This window comes from Epinephelus moara, chromosome 12 (assembly GCF_006386435.1).
Source record: "Epinephelus moara isolate mb chromosome 12, YSFRI_EMoa_1.0, whole genome shotgun sequence".
In the NCBI taxonomy this organism is placed as follows: domain Eukaryota; kingdom Metazoa; phylum Chordata; class Actinopteri; order Perciformes; family Serranidae; genus Epinephelus; species Epinephelus moara.
Genome location: NC_065517.1, coordinates 31,682,967 through 31,695,173, shown reverse-complemented (window position 1 = coordinate 31,695,173; position 12,207 = coordinate 31,682,967). Strand labels below are relative to the sequence as shown.

Sequence of the window (12,207 nt, the reverse complement as noted above, 5' to 3'; positions counted from 1 at the left end):
GTAGTTTGTGCCATTTTAATGAAAAATACATAAACAACTAAAAAATATATAAAATAAAAATAATGCAGCGGTGTGATAGAGGCGGCTAGGTACTCATAATCATAACTAAGCATCTAACTCTGCATGTGGTTTGTGCCTGTGGTGTTGCCATACAGCAGAAGCTGCTGAGTACAATTAATGTCAAACTGTAAGTACTCACTCTCTACTTCATTATCGCCAAATGTCTTAAAAGTGGAAAACTCAATGTTATATGAATATTATGTCACGGATATATCACTGTTGATTGTTGTAGTTTTTGTAAAATGTTAGTATGGCATAAAAATTACATAAAATGTAATTAAAAATTCATAGTCTATAGTATGTTACTAAAAATGTCTTAAGAAATTTCATAAAATGTCATAAGTCATGGTATAGTAAGCTATGTCATAAAATCATAGACATGTGATTAAAAATGCATAATATAGGACAAAATAAAGAATTTAAAAATGTGATTAAAATTCATGGTATAGTATGTCATTAAAAGTCATAAAAATCTTTAAAATGCATAGTATATCATAAACTCATAAAAATATATATAAAAAATCACAATGTAGTATGTTATAAAATATAAAAATTCATAATATAGTATGTCAGAAAGTCATAAAAATATTTTAAAAAATCATAGTATGTCAAATATTATTAAAAATCAAAATATAGTACATCATAAAAAGTCATAAAAATATAAAAAACCATTACATAGTATATCATAAAATATTTTAAAAATAATAATATAGTATGTCATAAAATATTGATTAAATTCATGATAAAGTATGTCATAGTCATTAAAATATTTAAAGAAACAAAATATGTCATAAAATAGAATTAAAAATTAATAATATATTATGTCATAAAAGTCTAAAATATTATTAAAAAAATCATAATATAATATGTCATAAAATGTCATTGAAAATTCATAATATAGTATGTCATAAAGTCATAAAAATATTATAAAAACTTAAAATATAATGAGTAATAAAATAGTATTGAAAATTCATAGTATAAGGTGTCATAAAATATTATTAAAAATTCATAATACTAGATCACAAGTCAAAAATATCAATAATTCATTGTACATTTTAGTATATCATTAAAAGTTATAAAGATTATATCACAAAGTCATAGTAAAGTGTGTCATAAAATGTCAACAACAAAAAAATTGCACTTTAGGAAATTGTAAAATTGTATTATTTCTCCTACTTGACCAAATACTGTCACATATGTACAGATACATTTAATATTAGTTTAATAAAATGAATGTGGTGTCATATAACAACGGCCCTGATACAGACTGTCACACACTGACAGAGCTGCAGTCTGTCTCGAGGTGAACTCCGCGTGCGTTTCTGCTGCCCGTGAGCCGCTGTCATGGCAACAGGAAACCTTCAGCCGGCAGGACACCTGTAGGAGGAGGAGGAGGAGGAGGAGGAGGAAGAGGAGGCCTCTCCCTCTGCTCTCTCCAACTTACTGCTTCTGTTGAACCGGACCGAGAGGAGACAGCGAAAGTTAGCAGCCGAAACACTTTTTAAACTTTACAACTTATGTTTTAATTGACGAGCCGACCGGAAACTAAAGTAGTGTTGGTTATTTCCGGTCATTTATTAACGTTTTTTTCTCGAAGTTCTGACACAAACGAGCCAACAAAGGTAAGAAACCACAAGTTAATTTAGATTTAACTTAATTTTATGCAATGCTACGTGGCTAACATTATGTTTTTGTTTATTTAATTTGACCAGAGCACGTTAATGAACACAAATATAGCAATACAAGATGCTCAGTTAGTAATTTGCAAGAATGCTAATTTACATCCATAGTCCCTAACAGGCAGGTATTTAGCATATAGCTAACTTTAGCCTGTCACTAAATTATCACTGATGGGTCAAACCATTTTGTCTCGTGATATAGGGATGAGGCTGAAGAGGACCAACACAGCCAGTGGTGTCATCACCTTCCACACACCTTTCTCTCTCAGCCTGCTGAAGTCAGAGGTAAAAACAAACATATGTGTCCACTGATAATTTATCTCTGGTGTTTAAATGTCATGGTGACTGTGTTGGCACAGTGTGTGTACCTTGGACTGTGCAATGCTCGCCTGAATGCCTGGCTGCCCCTCTCTCTCCTCTGTGTCTGCACAGTGTCATGTCTGAATGTACAACACTGGAATCTCAGTGTCTTTGGAAAGATGAATGGAAAGGTTTCAGGTTATTGAAAGACAGATACGGTAGCCACTGTTATCCTCTCTTAACTCGGCACAATAGGGGGAAATGCCTGGTGAGGGGTCAGATGACATGAACAAACCAGCCGAGCATCTAAATCTAAAATTACTAGTGTTATTGTAGACAAACACAACAAAAAGCACAGACAAAGCCATCTTTGTACAGATGCTTAAGTTGCTAAATCATATTTAAAACAACAACTATGAAATACGTAGGTCTCTGAAATGCATGTCCCACCATATGTGCGCAACAGTGAGATGCAGCTCAGGTTTCCAGGTGGTGACATGATCTGTCACAGCCTGTTGTGCAGGTCTCCTGTTAACCTACATCACTGTGTCTGGTCTGTCTGTGAACTCCAGCTGGGATTTCTAAGAATTTATAGACCACATAGACATTAAATCTCTCTTCATTCAATTCCTTTGGAACAACAGAAAGCCCAGAATTGCTAACAAGAAATTAATCAGACCCAGATCCAGTGGGCGTCTAAAAGTCCCAGATATATTTCAGTATTCTCTTTCATCCAGTGCAGAATATCCACTGACTTGGGCCTATAAATCTGAGGCTGCAGTGGGCAGCTGGTAGTGGTTGGAGAGAAATATTATATCTGTAAATAAGAACATATCCTTGGTATCATTGTGGTACTCTCCAAAACCACCACCCCTGCTAGATAATGTTATAATAAGGTTTTCTTAAAAAGTCTCTTGTGCAGCTGCTCATAAAAATGTCATTAAAAATTCATAGTATAGTATATCATATAAAGACATACAATATTTAAAAATCATTATATAGTATGTCATAAAATATTAAGAAGTCATAATATAGTATGTCATAAAAAGGTAGAAAAATATAAAAAACATAATTTAGTATGTCACAAAATATAAAAAAAAATCATAGTATGTCATAAAAATGTCATTGAAATATTATAAAACTCATAATATAATGCCATAAAATATGATAAAAAAAAATCAGAATATAGTATGTCATAAAATATTTAAAATTCATAGTACATCACAAAAATATTAAAATTGTATTAAAAATTCATATTATAGTATATCATACAAATTCATAAAATATTAAAAATCATTATATGTATGTCATAAAATATTATTAAAAGTTCATAATATAGTATTTTATGAAAAGTAAAAAATATTATAAAATAAAGTATGTCATAAAGTAGTATTAAAAATTCATAGTATAAGGTGTCATAAAAACTCATTAAAATATTATTTAAAAAATCACAATATAGTATGCCATAAAATATAATCAAAAATCACAATATAGTAAGTCGTGAAATATTATTTAAAATTTATAATAGTGCATAACAAAAGTCAAGTAAAAAATTCATAGTATAGTGTATTATTAAAAGTAATTAAAATGTTATTAAAAATTCATAGTATAGTATATCATAAAAAGTCATGAAATATTTAAAAATCATTATATGGTATCTCATAAAAAGTCGGAAAAATATAAAAAACATAATATTGTATGTCACAAAATATTATGAAAAATTCATAATATAGCATGTCATAAAAAGTCCTAAAAAATAGAAAAACTCATAATAAGTCATAAAACAGTTTTAAAAATTTATAGTGTAGGGTGTCATAAAAAAAACATTAAAAATTATTAAAAAACAATAATATAGTATGCAATAAAATATGAGCAGAATATAGTGTGTCATAGAATATTATTTAAAATTGATCATAGTACATCATAAAAGTCATAAAAATGTCATTAAAAATTCATAGTACCGTGTTTCAGAGTAAAGAGGTTGTTTAAGTAAAAAAAACCATTAAGTTTCTCTGCACTTGAAGAAATTGTAAAAAATGTATTACATTTCATATTTACAAAATATTGTAACACACGTACAGATCAATTTAATATTAATTTGAGAAAGTTAATGTGGTTTCATTCAGAAGAATCAATTTGGCCTCTTGGACTCTCACTTCTCAACATATGCTCAGTGGTCTCATCACTAGATAGACAATAATGTTGGAGTAACTGTCGAGCACCTATGGACACTGGCTTGCCTTTCTACTATGAGACTAATTCTTCTAAACTGGAAGGAGCGTAGAGCATTCTGCTTCACAAGGGACTCTTGGCTGAAGGAATATCTGGACTTAATAAACATGGAACGGGCAGCCTGCCTCTTGAAAGACTTTGATAAGTAGCTGGAAGACCACTGGGACACTGTCCTTACACTTTAAAAACAGTAGCCCCCAGTTTAAATACACAATGGATGCATGAGATCAAATGTATGTTACAAATGCTACGTGAATGTCACCCTTGCATCTTCCACATCCCTTTTTTGTATTCCTGATGTTCCCCTGCTGAATGTGTATTAAATCTAAAAGAAAGAAATAACAATAACACTGTTGATAATATGAAAAAAGATCTCAAATTAAGGTACAATTTGTTGTTTTGTAACCTGATATGTGATCCTGCTGTTTATTTGCAGTGTGATTTAAAATGAAACTGTACACTGCAAACCCCATGTTGTGTTTATTAACGACACAGTTACAGATAGTGTGACCCTAGACTTGACCCTTCTGGTGTTTCAGGAGTGTGTGGCAGACGTGAACAACGCTTCAGAGAGCAGAAGGAGCTCGTCTCAGCCGAGGAGCCCCAGTAAATGTGTGAGAGCAGAGAAAAGGGATGAGGCCTCACCTTCTGGGCCGCAGCAGGGGAACGACCAGGACCGGCTCTCTCACTCCTCCCTCAGACGACTGCAGGTATTGCACTCAACCAGGCTTGCACCTGCACAAGAAGATGAGGGGAGTGTTCTTACTGTGTTTGGTACTTTTATAGGCAAAGATGGAGGCTGAAAATCAGCAGGCGAAAGAAATAATCCAGCCGTTACTGGACACAGAAAATGGTTTTGTGAAGGTAAGATGCTTTGACAGCACAATCTTTTTGTTTGATCTTAATCTCAATTTTTTATTTTTGTGTCTGTAACTAGCATGTTGGTTGAAATGTGTCTCCATTTAGAAGTTAGAGACATTTCTGAACCAACGGGACGTAACAGAGCTGAGGAGGAGGGAGCTGCAGCACAAGCGCTGGACTGAGCGTGTATGGTTTCCCCTCCAGAGGAGAGTGGAGGAACGAGCGTCCAGCTGCAGCCCTGTGGCGCTCAAGAGACGCCAGAGCTTATACACTCACTACCTCCAACACTGCAACAGCAAGGTGATACTACCCTCACCATTTAGTCTGCTTATACTTGGGAAAAAAACAGCTGATGCTTTAATCCTGCATCAGACTTCACAGACATATGCTTTTTTTGTGCTATCAGTACAAAAACAAAACACAAACAAGACGATGTGTAATTATCTAACTGCTGTTGTTGTTCATCTTCAGGGCTTTGTGTTCCTAGAGACGTATGATCTAAGAGAATACAATCCGTTTCTTCTCCGCATCAAAAAGCCACACTACCTCAAGGTGAAGGTGTTTTCATGCGACTTAAATATTTCACGGAATATATTAAAAAACAGCTGTGGATGTATCGAAGCACTCTGAATCTGTCTGTTACTGACAAAACATTCACTGCTTTATTCTTTAGCTCAGTGCGTCTGACATGAAGGACCGATCGGACCGTCAGTTACATGAAAGGCTGAAGGAAAACAGAACAGCTCGTTCTTGTGAAGCAGGTATCTGAGTATTTTTCTTTTATATCCAGGAGGAAATTTAAAGCTGGTGTGTGTGTTTTCTCTATATAAATAAGCATCTGTTACATTCAAACGAGTTCACACAGTGCTGATTAAAGCCTGATTTATGGTTGGACACTTAATGCTTTTGATATGTCGCTTGATATAAATTAAAGTGATGTGTCGTTTTCAATTTATGCATCAGCGAAAGGTTTTCAGTTATCTCCATGGTAACCAGAGATGCTCTGAGTCTGTTTCTGTTGTGTTTAGTGGAGAATAATCTGCACAGATGGCTGCTTAAAATAACACAAAAATCCAGCTGTACGTATGTTTTTAACTTTACTGTATCGACACTGATTGATCAGCTCTGTCTGTCTGTGAGCAGCAGACTCCTCTCACTCGCTCTGGTGGGCTAGGAAAATAAAATCGATGACATTGTGACATCTCAGTTGAGTGACACTCATCAAAAGTGTTGAGCGCCCAACCATTAATCAGGCCAAGTTACTTCTTGATGCCAAAGAGGAGTGGAGTGGTGTTAGGGCCGTCGTATGGTGATGAAAGTTGCCCGCATATACATAACCTGCCACCAGATCAGCCAATAGTGAAATTCAATTGCAATAGCCAGGTTTCAACCAGCAGAGGACAGCGCTATGCACACTTACAACACAGTGGGTCAGAGTTTGGAGGGTTAAGTTGCTCTTTAAATTTGGGGGTATTCAGGTAAGACTGTAGCTTTACAGAGTAGAGCTTACACATTCTTCCTCTTATAAATGAAAAGCAATAAAACACACACTTGCTCCATTCAGTACACTCAGGTGGTTTTGTTGCTGCAACTGTACTTTGTCTGGTATGAACAGTAGTTTATGATGGATAATGTAAGCTAATTAATTTGGCTTCTATTTTAGGATTTAAATACACGAGAGCACAAGACGAGACTCTACCTCAGAGGGACCGTCCTTTTAGTGAGTCTGACATCCTGCCACAGGCCTCGTTTAATCATCCGGCCACTGCATCCAGAAAAATTCCAACAGACGATCAGGCTGCGGGGAGGAAGTCCAGCAGGTACAAATATATAGGATTATAATACATTTCATTTTTCACTGGTTCACAGGAGTTGAGCTACACCTTAAAAACTAAACTGTATTCTTCTGTGATGCTGTAGTCAGGGAAAAGCTGTTTTGGTATGTTGTCAGTTGGCTTCATGTGTGTTCAGTCAAGCCTTGATGACTGAGTAGGTGCACCTGTGGAGTGACTTGCATACAAGTAGACGCAACATGCACGCCTCATTTTGCACTGAGGGAAGTCCAGCATGGACTAAGGAGGTTAAAAAGAGGAGAAGTCACAGGGTCATATCTCATCATACCAATGGGGTACAACAAACATTTTGGTCTGCACTTGCTGAAAGGCACTATCATAGAACAAGGAGGGTGATCGAGTTGTTTTACTGAGGCGTCCCATGAAATAAAGTTATGGGTGAGAAATATAATTTGTAATCACTGTCCATAAAAAAGTCCATAATATAAAACCATAAACAAATGCTTTCTATATGCAAATGTTCTAGTGTATATCGGCCGTCATCCATTAGAGCGCACCCAAAAAGTTCTGTCAGACTGCGTACTCCCAAGGAGACTAAAAAGAACACGCTCAAGGAGCACCTGAGCGGACACAGTCCATTTATTTCTAGTGCTGTCTGCTGTAACCGTCCAACACTGCAGTTCCACTTTAATTGTGGGTTCACAATCAAGTAAGGTAAGACACAGGGGAGAGATGCGGGGATGAGACTCAGACAGATAAAGATACAGTTATCAGTGGCAGAGCAGCAGCGTTTTCTGTCTAACAAACATGTGCACATGAATAACAACCTGTGTTCTGTATTCATTATTTGCATTATTTTATTCTGATTGTGAGTTCATTATTTAATAACCCAGAAAATGATCATGGTGTCTTTTGAACACTGGAATTAATTTATTAGGCCAGTTGTTTCAGGGAAAATTGAAAATCAACCTGACACTCAGGAACTCAATTTCTGAGTCAAGTGACTGAGGATAGAGGAGTCGAGGGGGGATATTGGGATTAACCTTGTGCTTGTGTCATGGCCCATAGCCCCCATAGGGTCCAAGAGCATGTCCCAGCCTTCCTGTAACAGCCTTGACATGGACTGACACGTTCGCACTTTCCTTACAGTTTGTACAGCCCCAGTATGTAAATAAGAGCAATTAAAAACCCAGACTCCAGTCTGAATCTCTTTGTTCTCTCTGTGTGAGTTCAGCCTCGCCTCAAGGTCATTTTATTATTTATTACGTTTTATTTTTAAACCATATTTTCTATAACACTGCAGGCTCCACAGTGACTATGTGTTACAGCTGCAGCACAATGCCACTGAGGGATCCCAGCAAAGTTTTTAAGGTAGAGTTATGTGAGAAGTAATGTTGTGCATATTTATCTCATCCAGGCTCAACACCATACCACACCACATCAGTGCCACCGCCCAACCAGATGGAAGGTGCCATCAGACCGGCTGCTGGATCTCTAGATGTGGATGTCGCCAACAACCAGCGAGTTTATAGCAATTTCACTTGTTGCTTCATCTAAATAAAATCCATACTTTTCCGTGTTTATCTTCACCTCTGTTCCCAACCTCACTACCTCAAATTTCCCCAGGCATGATATGTGAAAGGGTTTTTGTGTAAGACTACAGGAAACCAGGAACGTGTTGAGAAAGTCACCCACAACAGAGAAACATGTTGACTGTATGTACATTTTATTCATGCCATTTTTGGGACTTAATGGAACACTCAGGGTTAACGTTGACATTATATTTTACAGTAGTGTGCAACATTTGAAATGATAGTATAACAAGGACGTGTGTGGCAGTGTGCAGGCGATTGTATAAAGAGTGTGTGTGTTTATTCAAACAAATGAAGACATGTTGGACAGGGTGTATCCCTCCATTAATAATAATACTTCACTCCCCACATGACCATTTGTATTTTAATTACACACCCCGTGTTAAGCTGAATCCTTGCAGATAACTGTTTGTCTTGCATGCTTCAGGTGAACGAAGAATCCAAAAATGCGGAAAATTTGTGACGAATTAAAGTCATGGGGTCCGTGTGTTTAACAACAGCAAAACAATGTTAAAACATTGGTTCACAAACTCTCACACAAGTCGTGCAGTATAATCCGAGTGTCATTTGTCCAGTCCTTTCCAATAGGAAACTGAATTGAAAACAAAACGTATCTATGCTCTCGTCAAAGCCAGACTCCATTGACAAAAATTGTGATTTTACCTTGCTGAACACAGGAGTCGCTGGTCTAAAGCTGCCTCGATCAGTCAATTTGTTTGTGCATTTGTGTGACTTTAGTGAATCCAAATTAACCCTTTAATACACCAAAGTCACACAATAACAAAAACAAATGTACGGTAGAGCAGCAGCTCCTGTGTTCAGCGAAGTAAAATCACTGCTTTTGTCAATGGAGATTGGCTTTTAAGTGAGCATAGACAAGTTTCACTTTTAGTTCCCCGTCAGAAACAACTGACGACAAGTTTGTAAACTGATGTTTTGATATAGTTTTGCTGTTGTTGAACACACTGACCCCTTTTAATTCAATTCTTTTGGAACTGAATTAAAAGGTTTTTGGATTCTTCGTTCACCATGGAGCCATGCCAGAAAAGAAAATTTTCTTCATGAATTCAACATAACACGGGGCGAGTAACTGATATACAAATGGTCATTTGGGGGCTGAAGTATTCCTTTAAGAGTAAAAAAGTATTGCGTACAAATCTGCGAATATGAGTAGTACAAAACTCGACCATGTAGCAAATCTAACTGGTACATTTCAAGGCATGATTGTGCACTTTTTAGCTGCTTTGTCGATAACTAGACCACATTTTTTCCACAAATACATTTCTACATCTGATAATCAGTGTGTCACTCTACATTTTTGGCAGGATCTCCTTCCCTTTTATATTAAAGGTCACTTAAATGGGTCTGAATGGCTCAAGGCAGAATAAGACAGTGGCAGTAAAACTGAGAATTTTTCATTACAAATAGGCACTTAAAGGTGTGTGTGGCTGTTTATGCAAAATGTTTCTCTTCATTGCTATACAATTAAGTGGTGTGTGCATGTGTGTGTGCCTGAGGGTGTGTTCGGCTGAGTGTCGTCCTCATTTGGTCGGCTCGTAAAGCTGCAGGTCCAGTTTGACCCAAACTTCTCCAGTGGGGACCTCGTGCAGTAGCAGGCGACGGTTTGCAGCACCTTTGCTCTCCATCTCTTTCTTTATGGTTGCCACGGGGACTTCAGTGCGACCCAGGAAGTCTAAAGAGGCAGAAAACGGTCACTTAGTAAAACTGATGAAACAAATACCTGCGTGTTCTGGGGCAAAGAAGGACACTTCTTCAAGGGATTTTAACTCTTATTAAAGCCTCATAGATGCCTGGATTTTGAGACTACAACACAGAAAAAAAGCGACAGCAGCGTACACAGAACAGAGGGTGAAAAGAGGGATGTCTATTGCTTTTAAAGAATCTGTTTAAACAAGTCAAAAGCAGACATCAGAACCTGGCGTGCAGCTAGTGCATATGTGTGTTCCCTTCGTTTTGTACAGGCAGGACAAATTGGACAAAAGTCTAACAATCTGTTCATGTGAGCGTCTCTGTGCTGTGTGTGTCTCTTATTCACTGACCATCTGGTGAGAACTGGTCTTTCTCAAACACAGTGATACACAGGACGTCCTGGTAGAGGTCTTTGATGAAGAACTGGCAGTTGAAATTCCACTTTGGGTTCAGAGTGTCGCTGATGGGTCGGGAGGTGTAGCACTGAGCTCCCATCGTCAGCTCACAGTACGGGTTGCTCTTACCTGGAGTGAGATGACATGGGTTTTTAAATTAATGAGCCATTTATGCAATACATAGTGTATGGATGGATAGACGGAGAGCAGAGTGACAGGATGTGTGTTCCTTTACAAGGCCTTACCATTTGGTTTACAGGCTTTGAGCTCCTGAGCTTCAGTGACTGTTACCAGCAGTCGGCCGATACCGCTGCTCTTCAGGGAACGTGCTGAAACAAACACAGACGTTAGATGTAAACTTACAACACTCCATAGTTTACCAGCTGAAACAGCTGATCTTTTGAATAATGTGTGAACAATACGCAGATACAGGTGCTTATACAATGCAGACCACATTTGGTGTATGCTTGGTGTGTGCTCGCGCATTTATGTGCTCGTGTGCGCTCTGCTTAATGTGAAAAATATCCTTTTTATGAGTAAGGGAAATGTATTTGGGTATTGGGTGCTGTTATGGATTTTTTTTCTGAATAGAGCTGGAGTGGGTCTTTTTTTGTGATCAGTAGTTTTTATTGTTTTACTTTTTGAACACAGGGCAAGACATCACATCTGATACATCCTGTGGCAGTGTAAAAGCTGACAGACAGGAAACATTGGGTACAAAAAAAAGGTTACACAGTTATGTGGCTGAGTAGCAGACAACACTGACAAACTAGAATTACAGCCTTGCGGTTGTTGTACACCAGGAATTTAATAAAACATATTAAGTGCATTTTTTGGCAAAACGTGGATGCATCACACATCTTCCCCCCGACAGCGCAGAAGGTCTATACAATCAGCACAATTTCAAGGTGAGTGTCACCAATTCATATCTAACCAAATGTCTCCCCCTCTGTTCCTGAGTTATGACACTGAATAATCGCTGGAAAAGTTTTTTTGCAGAACATTATGATGTCAAAGTGAAGGTGACCTTTGACCTTTTGGGTGTAAAATGCCATCACTTCATTATTTTATCCAATTAGACATTTCTGTGTAATTTTATCATGATTAGCGCATGAATTCTTTCTTTGTTTTGTGAGGCCCCAGTCATCTTGACTTTGACCACCAAAATCAAATCAGTTCACTTCTGAGTCCAAGTGGACGTTTGTGCCAAATTTGAAGAAACTCCCTCAAGGCGTTGGTGAGGTATGACGTTCACAAGAATGGGACAGACAACCCGAAAACATAATGCCTCTGTCACAAAAATAAAAACAATCTAATAACTACTTTTCCCGTCAAAGTGAACTGTTGATTTTCATTGATCTTACTATATAATGATGAAAACTCTGTCTGTGTGTCTGTTCTGCGTTTTTCTCCTCACTGACCTGGTCAATCCATGTGAAATTTGGCACAGTGGTAGAGGGTCATGGGAGGATGCGAATGAAGCAATATTACATCAATTGGCCAAAGGGGGGCGCTATAGCAACCAATTGAAATTGCAAACTTTGAATGGGCATATCTCATGCCCCGTATGTCGTAGAGACATGAA

At 37.4% G+C, this 12,207-nt stretch overlaps 2 protein-coding genes across 4 annotated transcripts in view; one reads left to right on the top strand and one right to left on the bottom strand.

Moving 5' to 3' along the window:
* Window positions 1-1,488: 1,488 nt before the first annotated feature.
* Window positions 1,489-8,500, top strand: fam228a (family with sequence similarity 228 member A). The gene is made up of 9 exons (XM_050058010.1): window positions 1,489-1,682; window positions 1,942-2,024; window positions 4,811-4,981; window positions 5,058-5,135; window positions 5,238-5,432; window positions 5,604-5,684; window positions 5,806-5,893; window positions 6,796-6,952; window positions 8,343-8,500. The coding sequence occupies exons 2-9, from the start codon at window positions 1,944-1,946 to the stop codon at window positions 8,455-8,457; spliced, it is 966 nt and encodes a 321-aa protein (XP_049913967.1). The 5' UTR covers window positions 1,489-1,682; window positions 1,942-1,943; the 3' UTR covers window positions 8,458-8,500.
* A 134-nt stretch (window positions 8,501-8,634) lies between these two features.
* LOC126398560 (intersectin-2-like) overlaps window positions 8,635-12,207 on the bottom strand; it is a 134,949-nt gene continuing 131,376 nt past the window's right edge. For all 3 annotated transcript variants that reach the window (XM_050057999.1, XM_050058001.1, XM_050058000.1), the window contains 3 exons: window positions 10,868-10,951; window positions 10,578-10,751; window positions 8,635-10,210 (listed from right to left, as the gene is read on the bottom strand). In XM_050057999.1, the coding sequence (XP_049913956.1) occupies window positions 10,059-10,210; window positions 10,578-10,751; window positions 10,868-10,951 (410 nt within the window). In that variant the 3' untranslated portion in view covers window positions 8,635-10,058. The remainder of the gene's footprint in view (window positions 10,211-10,577; window positions 10,752-10,867; window positions 10,952-12,207) is intronic.

Coding starts and splice junctions, on each gene's coding strand:
- fam228a (XM_050058010.1), top strand. CDS start 1,944: ATGAGGCTGAAGAGGACCAACACAGCCAGTGGTGTCATCACCTTCCAC. Junction 2,025..4,810: donor TCAGCCTGCTGAAGTCAGAG/GTAAAAACAAAC, acceptor CTGGTGTTTCAG/GAGTGTGTGGCAGACGTGAA. Junction 6,953..8,342: donor GCGGGGAGGAAGTCCAGCAG/GTACAAATATAT, acceptor TATCTCATCCAG/GCTCAACACCATACCACACC.